The sequence below is a fragment of the Aegilops tauschii genome, chromosome 3, assembly GCF_002575655.3.
Source record: "Aegilops tauschii subsp. strangulata cultivar AL8/78 chromosome 3, Aet v6.0, whole genome shotgun sequence".
NCBI lineage: Eukaryota > Viridiplantae > Streptophyta > Magnoliopsida > Poales > Poaceae > Aegilops > Aegilops tauschii.
In genome coordinates, this window is record NC_053037.3 from 343310940 (window position 1) to 343338620 (window position 27681).

The 27681-nt window shown below is 47.6% G+C and overlaps 1 protein-coding gene across 1 annotated transcript; it reads right to left on the reverse strand.

The window, feature by feature from the left end:
• Nucleotides 1-18406: 18406 nt before the first annotated feature.
• Nucleotides 18407-22366, reverse strand: LOC109783616 (uncharacterized). The gene is made up of 2 exons (XM_073510499.1): nucleotides 22344-22366; nucleotides 18407-19622 (listed from the first exon to the last, which is right to left on the reverse strand). The coding sequence occupies exon 2, from the start codon at nucleotides 19568-19570 to the stop codon at nucleotides 19007-19009; it is 564 nt and encodes a 187-aa protein (XP_073366600.1). The 5' UTR covers nucleotides 19571-19622; nucleotides 22344-22366; the 3' UTR covers nucleotides 18407-19006.
• Between the last annotated feature and the right edge of the window lie 5315 nt (nucleotides 22367-27681).

Sequence of the window (27681 nt, forward strand, 5' to 3'; positions counted from 1 at the left end):
GTGTTACGTGTATTTGCAGCTCAAGATGCCGGGTCACAATGGGACCATTACGGTTCATGGCAGCCGAAAGATAGCCTTGGAGTGTGAGGAAGGTGACGCGGCTTACGCTGAATCTGTTTGTGCGACAGAGGAGTTGAAGTTTTACAAGGACAATGTTGACCCGGCAGATATGACGTCTTTGAAAAAGCCGACCACGGAGCATGAGCCGGCAATGAAATTTAAGTCAGCTGACGAGACTAAACTTGTTGACTTTGTTCCAGGTGACTCATCTCAGCAGTTCAGCATCAGTGCCAATCTGGATCCGAAATAGGAAGGCGCGCTCATCGAGTTCATCCGTGAGAACAGAGACATTTTTGCATGGAAACCTTCTGACATGCCAGGTGTACCTAGAGAACTCGCTGAGCACACTCTCAATATTGATCCGAAATTTAAGCCGGTTAGGCAATTCCTTCGGCGGTTTAATGAGGAGAGGCGGAAAGCCATTGGTGAGGAGGTGGCTCGGCTCTTGGCGGCCGGGTTTATTGTTGAAGTTTTTCATCCAGAATGGTTAGCTAACCCGGTGCTCGTGCTCAAGAAAAACGGCACCTGGCGGATGTGTGTGGACTACACGGATTTAAACAAAGCTTGTCCGGCTGATCCTTTTGCTCTCCCCCGTATTGATCAAATTATTGATGCTACGGCGGGTTGTGAGCGCTTAAGTTTTTTGGATGCTTATTCTGGGTACCATCAGATTAAAATGGCAGTTAAGGACCAGGAGAAGACGGCGTTCATCACTCCCTTTGGAGCCTTCTGTTATGTGTCTATGCCTTTTGGGCTCAAGAGTGCACAGGCGACTTACCAGCGTTGTGTGCAGAATTGTCTTCATAACCAGATTGGGCGCAATGTTCATGCCTATGTGGATGATATCGTGGTTAAATCCAGGGAAAAGGAGACCCTGGTAGATGATCTTAGAGAAACCTTTGATAATCTCCGGGTTTACAAGATGATGCTTAACCCGGCCAAGTGTGTTTTTGGTGTTCCCGCAGGCAAGCTCTTGGGTTTTCTGGTTTCTCACAGAGGCATTGAAGCTAACCCGCAAAAGATCAAGGCAATCACTTCTCTGGCTAAGCCAGCGTGCGTAAACGACGTCCAGCGTCTGGCGGGCCGCATTGCTGCTTTGAGCCGATTTATCAGCCGTTTGGGTGAAAAGGCCATGCCACTGTACCAATTGATGAAGAAAACAGATGACTTTGTCTGGAATGATGCTGCTAATGCTGCTTTTGAGGATTTGAAGAGACAGCTGGCTGAGCCCCCAGTTCTTGCTGCTCCTGTTGACAAGGAGCCCTTATTGCTGTATGTAGCCGCTAACACACAAGCCGTCAGTGTGGCTGTGGTGGTGGATCGCAAGGAAGAGGGTAAGGAGTATCCGGTTCAGCGGTCGGTTTACTACGTCAGTGAAGTGCTCATTGAGTCCAAACAACGGTATTGACATTGGCAGAAGCTTGTTTACGGGGTATTCATGGCAAGCCGGAAGCTTAAGCATTATTTCCAGGGTCACCCTATCACTGTGGTTAGTTCTGCTCCCCTAGGAGATATCATCCAAAACAGAGAAGCCACAGGAAGAGTGGCTAAGTGGGCTATAGAGCTTGGGCCTCATGGTCTGAAATACGTGCCACGCACTGCTATCAAATCTCAAGCATTGGTGGATTTCATCAACGATTGGACAGAGCTGCAGGTGCCGGAAAAGAAACCAGATAATACATACTGGACTATTCACTTCGACGGGTCTAGGCAGTTGGAGGGCTCGGGGGCTGGAGTTGTATTAACCTCCCCTCGAGGCGACAAGTTTTGCTATGTGCTACGGTTGATGTTTCCCTGTACTAACAATGCGGCTGAGTACGAGGCCTTGCTCCATGGTATTCGGATGGCTAAGGAGATGAGCTTGAGCCGGGTAAGGTGCTTTGGCGACTCAGATTTAGTGGCTCAACAAGTGTCAGGCAAGTGGGATTCCAAGGAACCTCTCATGGCGGCTTATCGCCGCGAAGTTGATGCCATTGCTGGACAATTTCAGGGTTACCAAATAGAGCACATCGATCGCAGGAAGAACGAGGCGGCTGATGCATTAAGCCGGCTGGGCTCTCAGCGAAAGCCGGTGCCGCCTAATATTTTCTTGGACATTTTGCATAACCCTTCTGTTAAGTTGCCTACAGAGGAAGACTTGGTTGTCCCTGACCCGGAGGCACAGTTGGTGGCGGCTCTCCACATTACCCCAGACTGGACAGTACCATACTTGGCTTACATGACCCGGGGAGAATTGCCTGAGGATGAAACTTTGGCCAGACAAATAACCCGGCGGTCTAAGTCAATGATAATTATCAATGGTGAGCTGCATCGTCGCAGTGTTACTGGAACTTTCCAGCGTTGTGTTTCCCCACAGGAAGGTCAAGAAATCTTACGTGAAATTCACGAGGGGGATTGTGGCCATCATGCCGGCTCAAAGTCCCTTGTGGCCAAGGATTTTCGTCATGGTTTTTATTGGCAGACGGCTCATGCTGATGCAGAGGATTTGGTCAGTAAATGTGACGGTTGCCAGAGGTTCTCGCGACGGGCTCATGTGCCGGCTCAGGAATTGAGGATGATTCCAATCACTTGGCCGTTTGCGGTCTGGGGGCTTGATATGGTTGGGCCTTTTAAAAGATCCAAGGATAAGAAGACCCACCTCTTGGTGGCAGTCGACAAGTTCACAAAGTGGGTTGAAGCAGAGCCATTTAGTAAGTGTGATGCAGCCACAGCGGTTCAGTTCATGAAGAGGGTGATATTTCGCTTTGGTTTTCCACATAGCATTATAACTGACAATGGTACCAATCTGTCTAAAGGCGTCGTGGAGGAGTTTTGTCAACGAGAGCATATTCGGCTTGACGTTTCATCAGTGGCTCACCCTCAATCCAATGGTCAAGCTGAGAGAGCCAATCAGGAAATCTTGAAAGGCATCAAGCCCCGGCTTTTGGTCCCTTTGCAACGGGCGCCGGGTTGTTGGGTGGAGGAGTTACCCTCCGTGTTATGGAGCATCAATACTACTCCTAACAGGTCTACGGGTTACACGCCTTTCTTCATGGTTTATGGAGCGGAGGCGGTCCTCCCTAGCGACATCCGTCATGACTCGCCTTGAGTGGCGGCTTATGTTGAGGCGGATAATGAGCGGGCGTGCCAAGATGCTCTTGACTTGTTGGATGAACAGCGTGATGTGGCAGCGGCTCGCTCGGCGATTTACCAACAAGACCTGCGCCGCTATCACAGCCGCCGGGTTAAGTCCAGAGTCTTCCAGGAAGGTGATCTGGTGCTCCGGCTCATCCAAGATCAAACAGATGCACACAAGTTATCCCCGCCTTGGGAAGGGCCCTTTGTGGTCAGCAAGAACTTGCACAACGGGTCATACTACCTTATCGATGTTCGGGAGCACAAAGATTCACGTAAGTCGGAGGAAGAGACCCGTCGGCCGTGGAACATAGCTCAACTTCGGCCTTATTACACTTGAGCCACCGGCTCTCATAATGTACATATTTCTATAGCCATGTATATATTATGATAAATAATAAAGCAGGACCTCTGTCCTTTTTCTCCTCCAAAGGTAAATGTGTTATTTCCATTACAACATTACATGGTCACTTGGAGGTGGATCCGGCTTACGATCGTATTCGAATCTAGCCGTTAACAATATGATCACCTGGGGGCTTCCTGTTCAAACATAGGTCGTATTCGAACCAAAGAGAACATAGCTGTCGATACCCACTTGATTGGCAAATTGCCGAGCTCATTGGGGAGTTTTTCTTGATCATATTTGAATCATAGCTCAACCCCCTTTGGGAACCGACGTGGATCATATTCGAATCAGCGTCGTTAAACAACTCTCAAGGTCATTTGGGGGCTTCGTGTTCAAACATAGGTCGTATTTGAACCAAAGAGAACATAGCTGTCGGTACCCTCTTGATCGGCAACGCCAAAGCCACTGGGGGCTATATGTTCGCATTCGAATCTTAGCTTAACCCCTTTGGGACGGTTCTCTGGTCGTATTCGAATCAGAAGCCCCTAAGTTTTGATCTTTTGGTTTGCAACAAGTTCTTTTGATCATATCAACAGTGTGCAAGGGCAGTTCTTACTCCGCCGGCTTAACTTTGATTAACAATGTTGATAGCACACAATAAGCATTATCGATGTTGGTGAACCGGAGTTGAGTTCTTAACCTCATTATTTGGGTTACATAAACCGGAAGTATACTTGAAGGCTTGTAACTATGTTATTATGGTTACCTCGAGGATACAATTGAGGGCCGGTCTTTGGTGACTTTGGTTCATATTCCGGGTTATATGTAAAGTATATGACTCTCAGTGCGGTAAGCCGCCCAGAGACTTGTGATTTGTTTTCTATGCAGGACAATTAAAGACAGCTCTTTAACTTAAGGAAAGTAGATGATCGAACATAACCCGGACGAATATAAAGGAGCAGCTTCAATGGAGTTAAGCATTCTACACGTGCACGATGGCACGACAAAATTAAGTGTTTGTCCTACTCTATTACAAGACTCCCCGAGTCCAAAAGGTGAGGCATTGTTTTTAAGGTGTAACCATGAGCCGCCTAAGGAATCAAGGTGTTGTTGGGTTGAAGCTCCCGGCTCATCCCTCTCCGCTCCTCCGGCTATTTCCATGACCTGGAAGGTTGATGATTTCCAGTCAATGCCGCTCAAAGCTTCAAATTGAGCCTCGTCATCAATTAACCCGGCCGGGTCAACTTCTGGAGCGAAGGTATGCTTACGAGTCGGAGGGATCAGGCTGATTGCTTCATAGCGTGGAGTGGGGATCCTCTGATTCTCCGCGTCATAGCCCGGCTGATATTTGGTAAGGTCGGTGTCATTCCCAATCAAGGTGGCCACCGGGCGCACGCTCTTCACGCAGGCGGCAAAGTCTTTCTGGTCAAAGGGGGTGCCGTCTTCCTTCAGGCTGGGGTATCCAAGAACGATGTCGGCCAGGTCTAGCTCCGGTAGAAACGCCTTGGCCCGGCTCAGAGCAGCTATAGCTCCGGCTCTTGCAGAAGCCCGTCTCAGTTCTTGGAAGCGTTGAGGAAGTACGGCAAGCCGCCTGAGTACGTCTGCCAGGTGAGTGGGAACCTCATTGGACAGAGCCACAATGGCTAAAGCACGTTGTGACCCGGTGTAGAGCTGCTCCACCAAGGTGTAAACTGCCTTCAGCTTGGTCAGCACGTTCTGATTCAGATTGGAGCTTCTGGGACCTGCATAATAACGTCAGGTGAGCTGATGGCAACGATGGGACTTATGAGACATGAAGAATGTAAACTTGTTAAAAGCTTACAGAATAACTTACCGAAGATTGCGGAGACCATCTGTGACACATGGTGTTTTAAGCCGGAGAGTTCGGCGGTTCTTTCAGTAAGGGCAGCCTCCGCTTGTTCGGCCCGGCTGAGCAAGGCGGTCTTCTCGTCGGCCCAAGTTTTTCTCTCTGTTTCAAATTTTTTCTTCAGTTTTTCTTGTCCAGCAACACTGAACTCAAACTTGGCATTGGCCTTCCGGGTCTCAGTTTCCTGAGTCTCCAGGCGGTTCTTCAGCTCAGAGATTTCCAATTCAAATTTCTTGCAAGCAGCCTGTACAAATTCCGGTTTACAGTTTGAGTAATTATCATGCAACATTAAAGTCCCAAGCACTTTGCAAGCAAAGACACTTGGCACTTGGGGGCTAATGTATGCTGAAAGATTCTATTTATAAGTGCCGGTTCATGAAGGTAAGCCGGAAGTTAAGCCTACAACATATTCTATCATAAGTAATAGACTTGGGGGCTAGCATGGTAAGGATGACTATGGAGTAAGCAAGAGAGTTGTACCTCAGATTTTTGCTATATCTGCTTCACCATGTCAATCTCTAGGTCCCGGCTGTTGTGCACTTGACCAATATAACCAGAAACAATGTCTCCAATGCTCAAGTTAGCATAGTCAGTGATATCCAGTCTGGCCCTACGGCGCTCCAGCAGTTCTTCTTTAGCAGAGCATCTGGCCAGCACAGTGGGTCTTCCCGGCTCAACGTATTCGGTCCGGGTAATCACCACATCCGGTTCATCGGCCGGTTGAGCTGAGCTGGGGATCTCCGGGTTGTCAGAACTCTCCATGGCTTGTTGTTCAGTTGGAGCGGTGGTTTCTGGAGCTGGTGCAGACGGCGGCTCAGAAGCAGAGGCGTTGGATTCAGTCAAGACCGGTTCTTCGACCGGGTGACTTTTCTTTGCCCTCTTGCTGAGCTTTGCTTGTGCGCTGAAAGTCAAAAGGTTAGTGCAAAAACATGAGTAAGATAAGCAAAAAATAAGATGATCATCATTACCCGGGTGCGGTCTTGAAAGCCGGCAAGTTAGATTGCATGGAGTCACCGAAGGAAGGTGAAGTTTCCTGATAGTTTGAATCAGAAGAATTGAGTGGTTGGCGAGTGATGCCCGCCAAAGGATGAAAAGGATATAAGTTGGAGATAACCTCGGTCCGGCACTTCCTTGATGCTTCGGGTAAGCCGGAGGAGAGGTCTGCATCCTTGCTGGCCCGAGTTTGCCTCCGGCTCTCATGAATCTGTTGCTTCAAAAGAAATTGAGGATCTTGATAAGATAAAGGATGGGAAAATCTTACTTTCCGGGTTACTCTTCGGACTTTCAACCTTGGCAAGGGTTCCGAGTCGGAGTAAAGTATAGTTACCTCTTCAATCACCGGGTTACTTGCTCCGGTGTCCTCCTGCTGATAATGAATGTCAATAAGATGGTTAAGAACAAACAAAAAACAAGAGAAGGGCGTAAGAATGAAGGGTTACCTCTGACTCGGAGGTGTCATCCAGCTGAAGCAGGTCCGAGGCGCTAGGCTTACTCCCCTTCTTGCGGGGAGCGGCTCTCCGGGCGGCTTTCTTAACCTTCCTGGCTTTTTTAGCAGCCTCATGATCATACTTGACCTTCCAGAACTTATCATTAGCCTAAAAAATACAACAAAGGTTTCTTGAGGTTAAGATGAAAATTGTTAAAATGGAAAGTGAGGTGCTCAGATCAGTAGCTTACAGCCGGAGCCGGGTTAGCTTTGCAGAAGGGACTTAAGCCTGTCCTCCCGCAGTCTGCTAAGCTCTCGTTCAGAAGGGACTTAGTCATGTCGTCAACGACGTCCTCAGGTAGGTCGTTGGGGCTGTGCCGCAGAAGATCATCCTTCCGGCCCGTGTAATCACACATTAAGCCGGGGCGGCGGCTCAAGGGAATCACCCGCCAAGCAATCCAGACCCGGACCAGATCAACACCGTTAAGGCCGTTTCCCAGAAGAGCTTTAATCTTGTTGATGGTGGGGATAAGCGGTTGTCGCTCAGCTTGAGATAATTTGTCTGGCAGGGGGTGATTTGACTCCAGACGCAGGGCGCGAAAGCCGGGCAGAGGGTTTTCATCAGCCGGAGAAGTATCCTGGCAGTAGAACCATGTCTGGTTCCAGTCCTTTGGGTGGCTTGGCGGCTCAGCATAAGGAAAGAGGCAATCTCTCCGTCGTTGGATCGAAATTCCGCCAAGTTCCAAGCTAGGCCCGTTGGCACACTCGTTCTGGCGGTTCAGATAAAACAGCTCCCTAAAGAGCAGTAGGCTGGGCTCTTCTCCGAGATATACCTCACAGAACACTTGAAAGTTACAAATGTTCGACACGGAATTGGGTCCAATGTCTTGAGGTCGCAGATCGAAAAAGTTTAGAACATCTCTGAAGAATCTTGAGCCAGGAGGAGCAAAGCCCCGGCTCATGTGATCAGCAAATATAACAACTTCTCCGTCTCTTGGTTGAGGTCTTTGTTCAGACGGGTCAGGGGCACGATAGGACATGACCTCCTTCTTAGGCAGGTAACCCGTCTTCACAAAGTCATCTAAAGTATTATCAGTAACATTGGATCTCACCCAGTTGCACGTAATGGGTGCTTGGGAGCCTTGGGCGGCATGGTGAAAGACGAAAGCCTATGACAAAAGAAAATGTCCGGTTCAAATATAAGCCGGAGGAAGATTTCAGTTCAGTATTCAAGATGGCGGCTTATGAAGGGGCCTAATGATATATGGCTAAGTGTGTCGGGTTATCTAAGCCGCTGTGGATCTCATAAGTAATTTAAGTTGTTTAAAACTTTATCATGAATAAGCCGGAAATTTCACAGCGCATGGCCTCTTTTAAGCCGGAGATATGAGCCGCCATGGTTAACAGATGCATGTTTATGTCTAAGTGTTGTACAAACAGGTTTCACAGGTTGCAGGGATTATTTTGGATCAAACGATCGTCCAAAAAGGAAAAATTTCTAGACCTAGAAAGCTGATACAGAGAAGTTCATGAGCTCAGAACGAGGTCTTTCTGCGGACAAAAGGGATCTACTAGCATAAAAATGAGTGCGAAACCACTACCGCAGGAGTTCTACCCTGTTTTCTGGATCAAAAGGGGTCGCGGTGGAAGAACTGTGAAGAACTCGAGATGAACTACGAAGAACAGGGGAAGAACGACAAAACCCTAATGCGAATCTACTGTATGGAGTGGCGAGGACTTACCGGCGCTGATGAGATGCGGAGGTTGCCACCGTTTCTCTGGACCGGTTCAGGGTGATGCAGCGGCCGAGGTTGACGAAGACCAGGGGCGCCACGGCGGCGGCGGAGCTCGGGCTCTGGAGCGTCAGAGGAGGAAGACGATGGAGGAGAAGAGTGACGAAGGCTTATGGGCCGGGCCTATTTATAAGGGACGGCTGATAAATGGGCGCAAGAAACGAGGAGGCCAAGACGCGATTATCTCGCCACAGAAACGCCTTGATTTTCGGGATGGTCATTAAAGATAAGATCCGTTGGAATATGACGGAATAAAAAATGAATTTAATGGAAGATGACGTCACGGCGGGTTACCAAGAATCCAGAAGATGACGTCACGGCGGGTTATAACCTTTGCACAAGCAGAAGCAGGAAGATTTTCTTTCAAAGGGATTGAAGATTGACATGAACCGGTTCAAATCAATCTGGGGCCTAATGTTGAGGATATAACCATTAGAGTCACCCACCCAGGAGGGGCCGGGTTACGTTATAATGATCATCACGTGAAGCCCAGTACCAGGCTAGAGGATGGCGCATCAATAGTGGGCTTAAGACCCGGAGGCGGCTTAAGGCCCGTGGTGATAAACCGCCGTTATGACAAGACTTGTAATGTAAGGCAAGAGTAGTTAAGAGTCCGAGTCGGATACTGTTATAAGCCGGCCAGGACTCTGAGAGCCGCGGGGCGTCAACCTCTCTATATAAAGGGACGACCCGGCGGCGGTTCAGGACGAGAGACAACAGATCGAGAGCCGGGCATAGCGATTAAGCTCCCTGGTCATCGAAACCCTAAGTAATACCACCTCAACTGGACGTAGGCTTTTACCTTCACCGTAAGGGGCCGAACCAGGATAATCCTCGTGTTCCTTGTCCCGATTAACCCCTTTAAGCTTCCTAGCTGCGATGGCTCCACGACTAAGTCCTTGCACTAGGACATCTGCCGTGACAATTCCACGACAGCCAGGGTTGGGTGGGTGGGAAGACCCATGGCCACCTTTGTTCTTCTGCTGGTAAGGCTGACGAAACGGAGGAGGAGGAGGCAACCAGAACTTCTGTTGCTTAGCAGCCACTAGTGAGGAAGAAGAAGACTGAACTGCGTCCCTTACTCTCTTCTTAGAAGCCTCACAGTTGAGCTGAGCAGCCTCTTGCTTCAGTGCCATATTGTAGAAATCATCATACTTGGTCGGCTCAAAAAGCACGAGAGGCAATTGCAGATCTTCTTTGAGGCCACCTCTGAATTGATAGATCATGCTCTTTTCATCAGGAACGTCTTGCTTAGCGAAGCGGGCGAGTTTCTGAAACTGAGTATTGTATTGATACACGGACATGCTGCCTTGCTTGAGATTGCGGAACTCCTCACGCTTGCTCTCAACAACACTTTGTGGAATGTGGTGAGCTTTGAAGTCTCGGCGGAAATCATCCCAGGTAATCACACGACCTCCTCTGGAATCTTTGTATTGTTGATACCACTCGGCAGCTTGATCCTTAAGTTGAAAATAAGCGAACTTGACAAAGTCCTCAGGCCTGACATTGCTACATTCAAAATGCTTGCTGATGTCCACGAGCCAATCATCGGCATCTATGGCCTCGGCACAGAAGCTGAAAGACTTGGGCTGATTTGCGAGGAACTGGTTGAGGGTAGCGAAGTGAGGCTGATTGTTGCCTTGGCCTTGATTTCCTTGATTGCCTTGCCCTTGGGTGCGTTCTTGCAAGAGTTGCAAAATCATCTGAGCATTGGCGTTGGTGGCTGCCATGATAGCTTGCCATGCCTCCGGAGGCGGAGGTGGTGGCGGAGGGTTCGCCTGACTCCCTTCATTGCGTTCCGGATTCTGACGCGTTGGCGGAGCCATCCTGAAGAGGGTGACATCCGTTAGCATCTTGATAGAAAAATAGGCAAGTTGAATCAACGGATAGAAATTGCAACATATAGTCTTCACAATAAACATTCGAACGAGGATGAACGAATGAATTCCATAGTAAAATCATCACACTTCCATTAAGGTGAGAAGCCACTTGATAAGAGATTGATGAATAAAATAAAAAGGTATGAGTGGAACAAATAACTGGTAAGGATTACCCAATCACAAACCAAATATCTGCGGGAAGAAATGCTAAGAGCTACATGAATCCCACCTATAAACTCCCGAAACTTTCTGGTTATGCAATCTGGTGTTGGGGATATAGGGGACTCAAAATATATCACCCAAACTAGCAATCCCTAGATCCAGCTGTATCCATCCGTCAACACATAACCAAGAAACCTTCGGAAATCGTGTACCTCAACCTTCGAAAAGCATCCGTTATACGAGTTATGGCAATACTCCCGAACTCCCGCCCCGGTACTGGGTGGCGTCGAGGTGATCTCACCAACAACTGCATAAAAGAGATTTTTGATGTCGGCGAAACTCAGGTATTCCAGAACTGCAACGATAAAATTGTGACGACAACACCTCGGAGCTCAACTCCCCGGGACACTGCCACAACCCCTAAATGTCAAGAGGCACCAAGAACAATGTTCTCGTCACAAAACCATCGGAACGATTCTAAGATACCCGCGTGATCCTAAAAAAAATTTAGTGAAATTTGAGGAGAGAAGAGTCAAAACTTCTACGTCAGGAGGCCTCACCAGAGCGACGAAGGGACTGAGGAGTAAAAAGAATCCTACTCTCCGATATATATAATCCTAAGACTCAAACCATTTTTGTTCTAGACTCAACAATGCCAGCGATTCGATCACGTAGGGGGCTCCTAAGTCGGGGATGGCTCTGATTACCAACTTGTAATGCCCACGATGCGGCTATATCTCCCACGTGTCGAGGCACGACTTAGAGGCATAACCGCATTGTGGTATTGTCGCAAGAAGGGTTATCTTCACACAATCCCATGTAATGAACAAGAATGGGATAACGAGAGTTGGCTTACAATCGCCACTTCACACAATACATAGATATAATTCATACATCATCCAAAATCCACACATAGACCGACTACGGTCAAAATCCAAATGAAAATAAGATAACCCCAAATGCTAGATCCCCGATCGTCCCAACTGGGCTCCACTACTGATCATCAGGAAAAGAAACATAGTAACGACCACGTTCCTCGTCGAACTCCAACTTGAGCTCGGTTGCGTCATCTGCACTGGCATCGTCGGCACCTGCAACTGTTTTGGTAGAATCTGTGAGTCACGAGGACTCAGCAATCTCACACCCGCGAGATCAAGACTATTTAAGCTTATAGGACCGGATGGTGTAATGAGGTGGAGCTGCAGCAGGCACTAAGCATATATGGTGGCTAACATACGCAAATGAGAGCGAGAAGAGAAGCAGCGCAACGGTCGCGAAGCTAGAAATGATCAAGAAGTGATCCTGAAACTACTTACGTTCATGCATAACTCAAACTGTGTTCACTTCCCGGACTCCGCCAAGAAGAGACCATCACGGCTACACACACGGTTGATGTATTTTAATTAAGTCAAGTGACAAGTTCTCTGCAACCGGACATTAACAAATTCCCATCTGCCTCATAACCGTGGGCACGGCTTTCGAAAGATAATACCCTGCAGGGGTGTCCCAACTTAGCCCATTATAAGCTCTGACGGTCAACGAAGGATAAACCTTCTCCCAGGAAGACCCGATCAGTCTCGGAATCCCGGTTTACAAGACATTTCGACAATGGTAAAACAAGACCAGCAAAACCGCCCGACTGTGCCGACAAATCCCGATAGGAGCTGCACATATCTCGTTCTCAGGGCACACCGGATGAGACAGGCTACGAGTAAAACCAGACTTCGAGTTTCTCCGAGGTGGCCCCGCAGGCGGCTCAGTTCGGACCAACACTCGAAGGAGCACTGGCCCGGGGGGGGTTAAAATAAAGATGACCCTCGGGCTCGCGAAAACCCAAGGGAAAAGGCTTAGGTGGCAAATGGTAAAACTAAGGTTGGGCCTTGCTGGAGGAGTTTTATTCAAGGTGAACTGTCAAGGGGGTCCCATAAATCACCCAACCGCGTAAGGAACGCAAACTCAAGGAACATAATACCGGTATGACGGAAACTAGGGCGGCAAGAGTGGAACAAAACACCAGGCATAAGGTCGAGCCTTCCACCCTTTACCAAATATATAGATGCATTAATTAAATAAGAGATATTGTGATATTCCAAAATATCCATGTTCCAACATGGAACCAACTTCAACTTCACCTACAACTAGCAGCGCTATAAGAAGGGCTGAGCAAAAGCGGTAACTTAGCCAAACAACGGTTTGCTAGGAAAGGATGGTTAGAGGCTTGACATGGTAATATGGGAGGCATGATATAGCAAGTGGTAGGTAGCGCAGCATGGCAATAGAACGAACAACTAGCAAAAAGCAAAGATAGAAGTGATTTCGAGGGTATGGTCATCTTGCCTGCAAGGTTCTCAGAGTTGTCGAAAGCTTGATCCTCGTAAGCGTACTCAACAGGTTCCTCATTCATGAACTCGTCTCCCGGCTCTACCCAAAACAAGAACACAAGCAACGGAACCACAATCAATCACGGGAAATGCACAAGCAACATGATGCAAAACATGTATGATATGCGAGAAGTGATATGCGATGCATATGCGTGCTCCGGAAGAAAAAGAATGAACAAGGCATTAACTTGGCAAACCAAGTATGCCACTGGAAAGCTGCGATGATTTCGGTCGAAATCGATATAAAGATTACCGGAAACGGATGCACGGTTTGCAAATGGCAAGCAAAACCAGAATGACACGAATCTGCGATTAACAGCATGATAGCACTTAGAATACATCAAGAAACTAAGCTACAGCACCCCAACATAGCAACAAAGCATATGTCAGTAATCTAAAGGAGATGCTTGACAAAAGATGAACACTGAGCTACGGCTAGATCACAACATAACAGGCTCAAACAAGCATGGCAAAAATGCAAAAGATATCAGGTTCACAGACTTGGTGAAATTATTGGACATGGCATAAACAGAATCAGGTAGCAATGTTCAGAGCAAGCAAAACACATGCTACAGGAACTTAACATAGCCAAACAAGGCACGGCATGAATCTACTAAATGCATAGAACAAAAGTCCCTTACTGACCATGAGCCAAAAAGGATCAGAAGATATGATGGCAACCATGTAAACATAGCAAGTTTCGTTACCAGGTTTCAGACTTGGCAGAAAACAGAGCATGGCAGAAACAGAAATTATGAGGGCATTTTGGTGAGCTTGATTCACTCATCACAAAGCAATTCATGACAAAACAAGCATACCTACAGCAAGATGGCATGTTTATGAAGCTATCCACGGCAGGAGAAAATACATAGCATGAAAGTATCAACTACAACAACATTGGCAAAATTGAATATCATGTTAACAATCTGCCAGAAATATTTTATAGCAAAAGTAGAGCAAGATTAAGACATGCTATGGCACTCCATAATTGCAAATAAGGGCATGGATGGATATATCACAACTATATCTACAAAACATCTTTACTTAACATCACCAAAAGGATCATGGATCTCACTGAAGCCACATGGATATATGGTAACAAAATAACAGCAGAAACAGACAGTGAAAATACTGTCCCTGAAAACAGAAACATCACGAAGCCTAATTTGCATGCTTGTGCTAGTCACCACATAGATCACAAAAATACATGACATACACCTCTGTAAAGATGGCATGGCATACATCAGAACACATGTAGAGCTCATCCCCATAAGATGCACAAATCAAATGCAACAAAAATAACAAATCCTCAACTTCTGATAAGTAACAGCAGATAACAGCATATAGCACTCTTGCATCAGAGATTTGGGCATCAATATGGACTCAAATGAACATGGCATAATGGAACAAAATGAAGAGCATCTAGAGACGAACATTTCGATATATCATGCATGCAAAACGGAGCAGTATATAGAGAGTTATGATGCAATGAACAGGAGCATATATTGCAAAATATCTAGGACTTGGAAGATTTCGGGGGAGGGGAGAAGTAAACCTAGCAATGGATCTGCATCGGGCTAGGGTTCGGGGCGCACGGCGGCCGGAGCTCCTCGCCAGAGAAGAGGCGGCGGCCGCCGTCGGAGGAGTGGGGCGAGGTGCCGCGGGTCGGGGAGGAGAGGAGCGGGGCGGCTCGTCGGCGGGCACAGGCGGCGGCGGCGCGCGGGCTCCGGGGTCGAGGCGGAGGCGGGGACGGCGGCGAGGTCGCCGGAGTTGCGGCGGCCGGCGGAGGCGGGCGGGGACGGCGGCGAACGGCGGAGCGGCGGCGAGGACTGCGCGGGCGCGGGGGCGCTCGGGAGGAGGAGGTGGAGGCGCGCGGGCCAGACGCGGGCTCGCGGGCCGGCGGCGGCGCGGCCTACGGGGCCGCCACGTGGCGCGCTCTGGTTGGGCGAGGGCGGTGGCGGCGCGGGGTGGAAGAGACTAGGGTTTGATCTGCGAAAATTTCGGAGGGGGAGGTGTTTTTATAGGTAAAGGGAGCTAGGATTAACAGCATGATAGCACTTAGAATACATCAACAAACTAAGCTACAGCACCCCAACATAGCAACAAAGCATATGTCAGTAATCTAAAGGAGATGCTTGACAAAAGATGAACACTGAGCTACGGCTAGATCACAACATAACAGGCTCAAACAAGCATGGCAAAAATGCAAAAGATATCAGGTTCACAGACTGAAATTACTGGACATGGCATAAACAGCATCAGGTAGCAATGTTCAGAGCAAGCAAAACACATGCTACAGGAACTTAACATAGCAAAATAAGGCATGGCATGAATCTTCTAAATGCATAGAACAAAAGTCCCTTACTGACCATGAGCCAAAAATGATCAGAAGATATGATGGCAACCATGTAAACATAGCAAGTTCCGTTACCAGGTTCCAGACTTGGCAGAAAACAGAGCATGGCAGAAACAGAAATTATGAGGGCATCTTGGTGAGCTTGATTCACTCACCACAAAGCAATTCTTGACAAAAAAGGTATACCTACAGAAAGATGGCATGTTTATGAAGCTCTCAATGGCAAGAGAAAATACATAGCATGAAAGGATCAACTACAACAACCTCGGCAAAATTGAATATCATGTTAACAATCTGCCAGAAATATTTTATAGCAAAAGTAGAGCAAGATTAAGACATGCTATGGCACTCCATAATTGCAAAAAATGGCATGGATGGATAGACCACAACTATATCTACAAAACATCCTTACTGAACATCACCAAAAGGAGCATGGATCTCACTGAAGCCACATGGATATATGGTAACAAAATAACAGCAGAAACAGACAGTGAAAATACTGAGTCCCTGAAAACAGAAACATCACGAAGCCTAATTTGCATGCTTGTGCTAGTCACCATATAGATCACAAAAATACATGGCATACACCTATGTGAAGATGGTATGGCATACATCAAAACACATGTAGAGCTCATACCCATAAGATTCACACATTAAATGCAACAAAAATAACAAATCCTCAAGTTCTGATAAGTAACAGCATATAGCACTCTTGCATCAGAGATTTGGGCATCAAGATGGACTCAAATGAACATGGCATAATGGAACAAAATGAAGAGCATCTAGAGACGAACATTTAGATATATTATGCACGCAAAACGGAGCAGTACACAGAGAGTTATGATGCAATGAATAGGAGCATATATTGCAAAATATCAGGGACTTGGAAGATTTCGGGGGAGGGGAGAAGTCAACCTAGCAATGGATCTGGATCGGGCTAGGGTTCGGGGCGCACGGCGGCCGGAGCTCCTCGCCGGAGAAGAGGCGGCGGCCGGCGGCGGAGGAGCGGGGCGAGGTGCCGCGGGTCGGAGAGGAGAGGAGCGGGGCGGCTCGTCGGCGGGCACAGGCGGCGGCGGCGCGCGGGCTCTGGGGTCGAGGCGGAGGCGCGGACGGCGGCGAGGTCGCCGGAGTTGCGGCAGCCGGCGGAGGCGGCCGGGAACGGCGGCGAACGGTGGAGCGGCGGCGAGGACTGCGCGGGCGCGGGGGCACTCGGGAGGAGGAGGCAGAGGCGCGCGGGCTCCGCGGGCCGGCGGCGGCTCGGCCTACGGGGCCGCCACGTGGCGCGCTCTGGTTGGGCGAGGGCGGCGGCGGCTTTCGTCCGGCCGGACCGGACGTGTCCGGCGGCGCGGGGTGGAAGAGACTAGGGTTTGATCTGCGAAAATTTCGGAGGGGGAGGTGTTTTTATAGGTAGAGGGAGCTAGGAGACTCCAAATGAAGTGCGGTTTTCGCCCACACGATCGTGATCGAACGACCGAGAGCGTGGAGGGGACTTAGGTGGGTTTTGGGCTGTTTGGAGGGGGGTTTTGCTGCAACACACAAAAGGACTTTGCGGTTACCCGGTTAACCGTTGGAGCATCAAACGACCTCCAAATGGAACGAAACTTGACAGGTGGTCTACCGGTGGTGTACCAAGGCCACTTGGCAACCTCGGTCCATTCCGAGAACGTTTAACACCCGCTCACGAAAAGAAACAAGAGGGACGCGCCGGTGCGCGTGGGAGTGCCGGATTGCAAAACGGACAACGGGGAAAATGCTCGGATGCATGAGACGAACACGTATGCAAATGAGATGCACATGATGACATGATATGAGATGCATGACATGAACAAAATGCAAAACGAAAACAAAACCCGACCACGAAGGGAATATCATAACCCATAGCCGAAAATGGCAAGAGTTGGAGTTACAAATATGGAAAGTTACATCTGGGATGTTACATTTGTCTCTTTCTAGCTCTCTCAAGAACGGCAAGGGCCACAATCTTTCTTTTGAGCTTCCTCCGAAGGTCCCTCTCCTCAGAGCTCAATGTTCTACTTTCTTGGGCCAAATCCAATCTAAGAATGATCTCAAGGGCCATGTGAAGTTGGACCTTATGGTTTGAGAAGATCTTTTTGCTCCAAGTGCGAAGGCGTTGACTAACTCTTTTTAGCTTGTGAAAGAGGATTTGACATGGTTCAACATGGGGGACTCTCTCATTCCAAGCATCTTGGACAGTCTTCTTGAAGTTAGGCATCTTGATCCAGGGCAATGCAACTCTTGATGTATTGATCGGGTACACGGTGCACGTATATAAATACAAGGACAGCCCTCAGCCTCATCTATACAAGGAAACTAGAGGCGGGGCCGGTAGGAGATTATCCTAACAGATACATGCACATAATATGTTCAACAATCAATAAAGCCAAGCTATCTTTATTAAAAAAAAAGGGTGTGAACTGAAGATCAAAACGTACTGCCCCGAGGATATGCCCCTTGCAAAGCATGCTGGGAAACACTGCTTCCTTTGAAAATACATTCTTTCCAGCAAAAGACGTTTTCTTCTTTGCGGCCCATCAATTGGCACGTCCGTAAAAAATGCCTATTGTTCGTTTTTGTTCCAACCCCGTATAAAGAAGTTTCAAATAAGACAGAATTACCGCTTACCGGGTCACCGCGCTACTGAATGTTTTCCATTGGGGATACTAAACTGAATTCACCTAAGTTGGCGTATTCTGCGGATGTTTGTAAAACCAGTCTTGCGTTATACCCCTTCATTCGAGTAATAGGCAAGTCTTTTGTGTGTTCTCGAAAGAACATACAAAATAAATTATTATTCATTTACCTTCGTACTCTAGCTGAGGAAACGATGAAACTCAGGTACCCGGTTTCCTACATGATTAAAGCCATAGCACTAGTCTCTGAACATAATGCCGGGGCACTACCCTTTTCAAAAGAAAAGAAAAAATCCCTGCACATAGTCCAGCACAAGTTTCTGAACACTAAATCTACTGCACGCAGGCACCCATTTCCTAAGCAGCAGGCTAATGGAATGGAACTGATTTTATTTCGAACCTTCAACAGAACTGATTTTGTCAAATGTTGCCTTGCCATAACAACCACATTTCACGGTGAAACGCGTAATGGCAATCCCACATAGTAGTACGAACCAGAACTGTTAATTTTTCCCGGAAGTATATACAGGGAGGGGATTCCCAAATCTAGAGACCTCGAAGGCACAAATTATGTACAATTCATAAGTACAAATCGAGCTCCCCAAACCCATAGACACAGAAGAAAGAATGAACACTCTAGGAGCCGACGGCCTGCCCGGCTCACCATTGTGCACTGAGCTCTTCTAGTTGGAGGCTCACCATTGTGCAGTCGACCAGGACACCATGCTGCCGCTTCTCCTAATCATCCCCAACGAATTTTGCGTTGGATCATCTGCTGGACATCAGCGAGCCATGGAAGTATTTCTCGGTGCTCTGCTCCCCCTTGGCTTTTGGCCAGAGAAATGCGAATGCCGGCCGGCCAGCACGACGGAATTCTGACTTGTCGCCGGCGCGCCGTCCGTGCATCAGCGACAGGGACAGACCGTACGGAAAAGCAGCGAAGCATCGGCGGGCGGGCGGTTTGGCCATCTCACACGTCGCTTTCGCAGCCGTCGCCGTCGGCGTTGCGGCCGGCCCTCGGAGGCGGGTTCACGGAGAAGGACAAGCGGCCGAACCCCCACTGCCCCACCTGGTACATCTCCAGCCACACCCTTTCCTCCTCGCTCGCAGCCGCGCCCTGATACGCCGCCGTCGCCACGTCGTCCTCGCCTTTTGACGCGGCCTCGCCGGGACCAGGCTCCCGGTGGCCGCCCCCGCCCGCACACTTGGCGCCAGCAGCGCTAGGGCTAGGGCGACCGCCCGCAAGGTCCATGTCGCGCACGCGCTTCTTGTGTTGCAGCTTTCCATGCCGCCGGCGCAGCCGCTGCACGCAGCGGCGGCCTACGGCGAGCGGGGCCTTGACGAGCGCCAGCCCCAGCAGGCTCACCACCGCGCACGGGCAGCAGCCCAGCGCGATGCAGTCCGCCAGCGACACCGCCACGCACGACCGGCACGACTGCGCAGTGCAGTCCGCGTGGTCGACCACGGCGGGCGCCGCGGCCGGCCCAGCGCCTTGGTCGCCGTCGTGGTGGAACCGTCCGTGGCGCCGCGACATCGAGCCAGCACAGCGCCCCCGGCCGCTCCGACAGGTCAACGCCTCATGCCGCCTGTCCATTGTGAGAGGTGAGCAAGGCGACGGGAGCCGAGGAAATGGCCGACATGGTCATGGCATCACGACGAAAGTAATACTTGTGGCAACTGAAACGGGGCGTTTTTGCGCGAGAGCGGTGTTTGGGAAGAAATAAAAAGGCGATTGAGCACAGTGCCGAGCAAACTGGCAATGTAGACAGGCACATGCTGTAAATTAAGCCTCTGGACACGGACACATGCCAGTAAATGCGTCCGCCTGAAATAGAAACGAAAGTTTGGCAGATGCCAGATGGCGAGGCAATACCGTCAAAATTTAAGATGATACGTCGGCTCAGTCTCACGCAGATGCTCATAGCGGTAAGATATGCGTGCTTAGGAAATGAGGAGAATTCCCTCCCTCCCTGTGGTGGCGTGGCGTGGCGTGCCTTTCGCTTTTGCGCGGGGACGTAGGAGTAGCTGCGGTGGGTGCGTGCAGTGGGGCTTTACAATCCGGTCTGGCTACTGTGCAGACACGTCGGACGGGTACAGCCGGAAACTGTAGCAGGCATCAGCGGCGTACGCGCCATGGATCTCTTGCCCGATTCCTGCCTGCCCGCCTGCAGCTTCGCGTGTGGGGGGCCCGGGCCGGGCCGGGCCGCAGTAACTGCCGGCCTTTAGGTACGTTTACTTGCTTGGCACAGATACGAGCCATTCAAAGGCATGGGGTCCTTCCCTTTGGGTGGTGGATTGGATAGGTTGCTTTGTTTGTGACAAGTACACCAGATGATGATAAAGACGGGTCCAAATAATGCCCTAGGCTTCTTTCACGCTTTGTTTCCGCTAGACCACGACTATGTTCTTTTCTTTTCTCCCTCCTCTGTTTCATTATTGGACGACGAGGTTGAGCTGGAGGTGGTACACCGTACTACGTGTCTGAGTGGCTTGGATGGAACATGTCGGACCAGGAGGAATCTGAATATCAATATCTGATACTATGTTGTGATTTGTCTCTACATACATGATTGATTGAGCACCCAAAACATCATTAACCAAGCAGCAGTAACAGCAACCTCTAAGTACACCTAAAGCATTACTACAAGACGATATTATGATAAGCACGTACAGTACTTCTCGCTAAAAAAAAGCACGTGCAGTACTATGTAACCAAACTGATCAGGGTCGCCATCAATCCCACTGTGGTGCGCATCAGGCGACAATTAAATATGGTGCAGAGCAAAACCCTGCTGTGTCCTTGTCCCCGAATTATTGCATTCAGGTAGTAGATGATTATTGGCACGACCAAGTTTGCACGCTTCGTTCATGTTTAATGTACATTCCATAGGTGGTTAAGCTTTGGTCCACGGGCCCCTGTCTGTATTTTTAATTTTAAGTTTGAAGCCGTCAATAGCTTTCTGTGTTGAAAGAAAGAAACCATCTCCATCATCAAACTCTACAATCCTGTGCATACTACTACCAGGACATACATGAACGGGGACAAGTCTTCTATTTTACTACTCCACTATTTAGCGTTTATTAGGGCATAATCTACCAAAAGGGTGGCATGATTAGGAAGCGGCAAAAGCTACGCCGTCCGAAAGTCTTGTGATCTCAGCAATGGACTGGATATTTGGCACCTACTCCAAACAAGCTCCTTCAGTTCAGGGTATCCTATTTTTATGGGTGTGGTTTGGCTGAAAGCAATGCGCACACACATCTATACTATTTCCTTTGGGAAAAGGCATACTAGTTATAAAAGTTTCATCTCAAGAATTAAATCGTCTGGGGGTAGAGTATATCCGTGTATATACGCGTTGGCCTATTGCCATCATGAAAGAGACGGAAAGATTCTGCTAGGCGTTGGCGGCATAGGAAATAGGCGAGGCTACGCAAGCATGAGCACTCGAGGTCAAACACCCGGGAACTCAACCATTACCTGATGCCTAGAGATGAACTCCACCATTTCCTAGAGATGAAGATCGAAAGAGGACAGAAATGCATCCATGCATATGGTATGTACTATATACTCTTGACGACGAGAAAAGAAGAGTCTTAACGCTCACACCGTGGATCACCGCATAGCTCGTGTCAGCGCTACCGAGCCGAGGTTTCCTGACTCCTCTGCGTGCATGGGTGTGTGCAGCAACCCTGCCATCGTCTCAGAGCAGTGGCTAGATCTCCGAGGATATCACACTTGCCGAGGCACATCGCCCATATGTTTTTATTTTTGCGTTTTCTTTTCCCTGCGCGGCTGCATGAAATAATACTAGTAGTAATGTGCTTGGCCTAGCTACTCGACAACCTCTACTCCTACTTCAGTTGGTACTGCTGTACTCCTACTGGGCATTTAAGAGCCGCATGTGCGTCTCTCGCTTTGTTGCATGTGAAAATAGCAGCAAGTTACATTGCCCTTTGGAGTTTTTGGCAGCCATGGTGCTGGGAATCTTAGTCAAATGTGTCATGTCTCATGCTAGTATGTGGCTGGTGTTTTCACGGCTGTGAATTTACCACCATGCGATTGCCAAGTGATTGATGTTTGGGGTGGGGGTAAAGGACTCCAGCGCGCCTCAGCTACGCATTTGAGCCGAGCGTATGTAGTAACAAGAAGGAAATTGAGTATCAGCAAAAGCTAGCAAGCAAGCGCATCTGGTTCTAGCCACGGCGATCGGCGGGGACTAGAAGCACCAAGTTCACGGCTAATAAGAATAGAACAGTTTGAGCTTCATCCGATCAAAGTAAAGAGGTAGGAGCAGCAGGCTTACCTGCCGTGAAGTGGGGGGGGGGGGGGGGGGGGGGGGGGGCGCCGTCGATCGTGTGTGCCGGCGTCAGAGACCCCACGCCGAGGCCCTGGATGGGTCGACGACCAGCGGAGACATAAGGATGGATCAGTCAGAGCGACGGTGGGCGAGGAGGAGCTTCTCCGACGGGCTCGAGCTCGAGTTTGAGGCGGCGTTGGTGATTTGAAACGAAGTAGGGAAGGGAAACGGGAGGGGTGAGAGCTCCCTTGCCCCGTGGCTCTGTTTCTCGTGGCTTTATACACAGCTAACTAGGGAGGCTACTAGCTGCTGTCAAGCTGCTCGTCGGAAATGTTTGGGAAGAAAGAAATGCTGAATCGTTTGCAAAATAGGAACAAAAGGACAAATGCTGAATCGATGCACTAGCTAGTACTCCCTCCATTCCTAAATACTCCCTCCGTTCCTAAATATTTGTCTTTCTAGAGATTTCAAATGGTCACCATATACGGATGTATATAGACATATTTTAGAGTGTAGATTCACTCATTTTGCTCCGTATGTAGTCATCATTTGAAACCTCTAAAAGGACAAATATTTAGGAACGGAGGGAGTATAAGTCTTTGTAGACGTTTCATTATGAACCACATACGGATGTATATAGATGTATTTTAAATGTAGATTCATTCATTTTACTTCGTATGTAGTCCATCTAATGAAATCATTAGAAAGACTTATATTTAGGAACGGAGGGAGTAGAAGTGTTCTGCCCCCCGTGCAAAGGTGGATTGTTATCTCAGCTTGGGCTTAACTAAAAAAACCGGTGCCAGATTTTGTTAAGCTTTGCCGATGCCAATTCACCAACTACTCGTGGGCAGGCACTGGACTGAGAGAATCTGTGGTGCTGGAGGGTGCCAGTGATAGTACGTAGGAGTAATTCATTATCGAAGACACGGCCGGAGAATCTTGTTTGACCTCTCCTCGGGACGGACAGGGGCTTGGCTTCTTACCGAGCGCTCCTCTTTCTTCACCTTATTATTACGCAAAATGAGCCACGTATCACTCGCGCTGTATCGTGTACGACAAACGAGTCAATGTACTAACGGCAGCCCGACGAAATTCCAAATTTGGCGGTTTTTTACGTTTTGCATGGTCAAATGGTCTTACTCCGATTTGGCATCATAGGATTGAATGGTTTTTGTTTTGTTGGGGGAAGATGAAATGATGCCACGACACGCTGGTTTGTCTTTTTAAGTACAGTAGGTTAGAACAACTCCAACCGATTGACCCAAACAGACGATGATTTTGTCCGCTTTTTATCAGTTTGGATCGGCCCAGCTGTCCACTTTTGTGTTTGGGTCAGCGTTTGCGCCCAACGGTGACCCAACCCATTTTTAAGGTCGTGCGATATGTTACTTGTCCGAGATTCGATCGTCGGTATCTCCATACCTAGTTCAATCTCGTTGCCGGCAAGTCTCTTTACTCGTTCCGTAATACAAGATCGCATGACTAACTCATTAGTCACATTGCTTGCAAACTCTTTACGATGTTGTATTACCGAGAGAGCTCATAGATATCTCTCCGTCATATCAACTGACAAATCCCAGTCTCGATCCGTGTCAACCCAACAAACACCTTCGGTGTACCTGTAGAGCACCTTTATGGTTACCCAGTTACGAAATGACGTTTGGATACACACTAAGTATTCTTCCGGTGTCAGGGAGTTGCACGATCTCATGGTCTTAGGAATAGAAACTTAACATGAAAAAAGTTATAGCAATAAATTGATACGATCAACTACTAAGCTTACGGTTGGGTCTTGTCCACCACATCATTCTCCTAATGATGTGATCCCATTATAACTCATGTCTATGGTTAGGAAATCTTAACCATCTTTGATCAACGAGCTAGCCTAGTAGAGGCTCACTAGAGACATAGTATTTGTTTATGTATTCACACATGCATTTAAGTTTCCGGCCAATACAATTTTAGACTGAATAATAAACCTTTATCATGAACAATGAAATATGATAATGACCAATTTATTATTGCCTCTAGGGCATATTTCCAACAGTCTCCCACTTGCACTAGAGTCAATAATCTAGTTTACATAATTATGAATCTAACACCCATGGAGTCTTGGGGCTGATCATATTTTGCCCATGGAAGAGGTTTAGTCAACGGGTCTGCCATATTCAGATCCGTATGTACTTTGCAAAGTTCTATGTCTCCATCCTTAACAATTACGAATGGAGCTGAAACGACACTTAATGTGCTTGATTCTCTTGTGAAACCTGGGCTCTTTGGCAATGGCAATAGCTCCAGTGTTGTTACAAAAAGTAGTCATTGGATCCGATGCACTAAGTATTACACCCAGATCGGATATGAACATCTTCATCCAGACTCCTGGTGCTGCTTCCGAAGCAGCTATATACTCCGCTTCACATGTACGCCACAACGCTCTGTTTGGAACTGCACCAACTGGCCGCTCCACCATTTAATATAAATACATATCCAGCCTAAGACTTAGAGTCATCTGGATCTGTGTCCAAGCTAGCATCGACATAACCCTTTACGACGAGCTCTTCGTCACCTCCATAAACAAGAAACATGTCCTTAGTCATTTTCAGGTACTTCAGGATATTCTTGACCATTGTCCAGTGATCTACTCCTGGATCACTTTGGTACCTCCCTGCTAGAATTATGGCAAGGCACACATCAAGTCTGGTACACAGCATGGCATACATTATAGAGCCTATGACTGAGGCATAGGGGATGACTTTCATCCTTTCTCTTTCTTTTGTCGTGGTCGGACTTTGGGTCTTACTCAACTTCACACCATGCAACACAGACAAGAACCCTTTCTTTGACTAGTCCATCTTGAACTTCTTCGGAACTTTGTCAACATATGTGCTTTGTGAAATTCCTATTAGGCATCTTGATCTATCTCTATAGAACTTGATACCCAATATGTAAGTAGCTTCACTGATGTCTTTCATTGAAAAACTCTTGTTCAAATATCCTTTTATGCTTTCTAGATTTTCTATATCATTTCCAATCAAACAATATGGCATCCACATATAATATTAGAAATGCTACAGAGCTCCCACTCACTTTCTTGTAAATACAAGCTTCTCTGTAAGTTTGTATAAAACCAAAAGCTTTGATCACCTCTCAAAGCATATATTCCAACTCCGAGATGGTTGCACCAGTCCATAGATGGATCGCTGGAGCTTGCGTACTTTGTTAGCATCCTTTGGATCGACAAAACCTTCTGGTTGCATCATATACAATTCTTTTTTAAGAAACCTGTTGAGGAGTGCCATTTTGATGTCCATTTGCCAGATCTCATAATCATGAAATGCGGCAATTGCTAACATAATTCTAATAGACTCATCACTACAGGTGAGAAAGTCTCATCGTAGTCAACCCCTTGAACTTGTCGGAAACCCTCTGTGACAAGTCGAGCTTCATAGACGGTGACATTACCATCAGCGTATGTCTTCTTCTTAAAGATTCATTTATTCTCAATGGCTTGCCGATCATCGGGCAAGTTCACCAAATTCCATACTTTGTTCTCATACATGGATCCTATCTCGAATTTCATGGCCTGAAGCCATTTGTCGGAATCCGAGCTCATCATTGCTTCTTCATAGTTTGTAGGTTCGCCGTTATCTAATAGCATGACTTCCAGGATTGGATTACCATACCACTCTGGTGTGGAACGTACCCTGGTCGACCTACGAAGTTCAGTAGTAACTTAATCCGAAGTTTCATGCTCATCATCATTAGCTTCCTCTCCAATTGGTGTAGGCATCACTGGAACTGTTTTGTGTGATGTGCTACTTTCCAATTCGAGAGAAGGTACGATTACCTCATCAAGTTCTACTTTCCTCCCACTCACTTCTTTCGAGAGAAACTCCTCCAAAAAGGACCCATTCTTGGCAACAAAGATCTTGCCCTTGGATCTATGGTAGAAGGTATACCCAATGGTCTATTTGGGGTATTCTATGAAGATGCACTTCTCCGCTTTGGGTATGAGCTTATCAAGTTGAAGCCTTTTGACATAAGCGTCGCAGCCACAAATTTTAAGAAATGACAGCTTAGGTTTCTTTCCAAACCACAACTCATACGGTGTCATCTCAATGGATTTAGACAGTGCCCTATTTAAAGTGAATGCGGCTATCTCTAATGCATAACCCTAAAACGATAGTGGCAAATCAGTAAGAGATATCATAGAACGCATCATATCCAATAGAGTACGATTATGATATTCGGATACACCATTATGCTGTGGTGTTCCAGGTGGCGTGAGCTGTGAAACAATTCCACATTGTCTTAAATGCATACCAAACTCGTAACTCAAATATTCACCTCCATGATTAGATCATAGAAACTTTATTTTCTTGTTACGATGATTCTCCACTTCAGTCTGAAATTCCTTGAACTTTTCAAATGTTTCAGACTTGTGTTTCATTAAGTAAATATATCCATATCTACTCGAATCATCTATGAAGGTAAGAAAATAACGATATCCACCGTGTGCTTCAACACTCATCGGACCACATACATGGGTATGTATTATTTCCAATAAGTCATTAGCTCGCTTCATTGTTCCGGAGAACAGAGTTTTAGTCATCTTGCCCATAAGGCATGGTTCACATGTCTCTAATGATTCATAATCAAGAGATTCCAAAAGTCTATCAGCATGGAGTTTCTTCATGCACTTTACACCAATATGACCTAAGCGGTAGTGCCACAAATATATGGTACTATCTTTATTAAATTTGCATCTTTTGGCATTAATATTATGAATACGTGTATCACTACGATCGAGATTCAACAAGAATAAACCATTTGCAAGGGGTGCATGACCATAAAAGATGTTACTCATATAAATAGAACAACCATTATTCTCTGACTTAAATGAATAACCATTTCGCAATAAACATGAGCCAAATATAATGTCCATATTCAACGCAGGCACCAAATAACAAAATTTTAGGTTTAAAACTAATCCCAAAGATAGATGTAGAGGTAGCATGCCGGTGATCACATCAACCTTGGAACCATTTCCGACGCGCATCGTCACATCGTCCTTAGCCAGTATTCGTTTATTCCGCAGCTCCTGTTTTGAGTTGCAAATATTAGCAAGCGAACCAGTATCAAATACCCAGGCGCTACTACGAGCACTAGTAAGGTACACATCAATAACATGTATATGACATATACCTTTGCTGACATTGCCAGCATTCTTATCTACCAAGTACTTGGGGCAGTTCCGCTTCTAGTGACCATCCCCCTTACAGTAGAAGCACTCAGTCTTAGGTTTGGGTCCAGCCTCGGGTTTCTTCACGGGAGCGGATAC

Bases quoted from the DNA above. Each gene is read 5' to 3' on its own strand.
- LOC109783616 (XM_073510499.1), bottom strand. From the start codon at position 19,570: ATGTCGCGGCGCCACGGACGGTTCCACCACGACGGCGACCAAGGCGCT.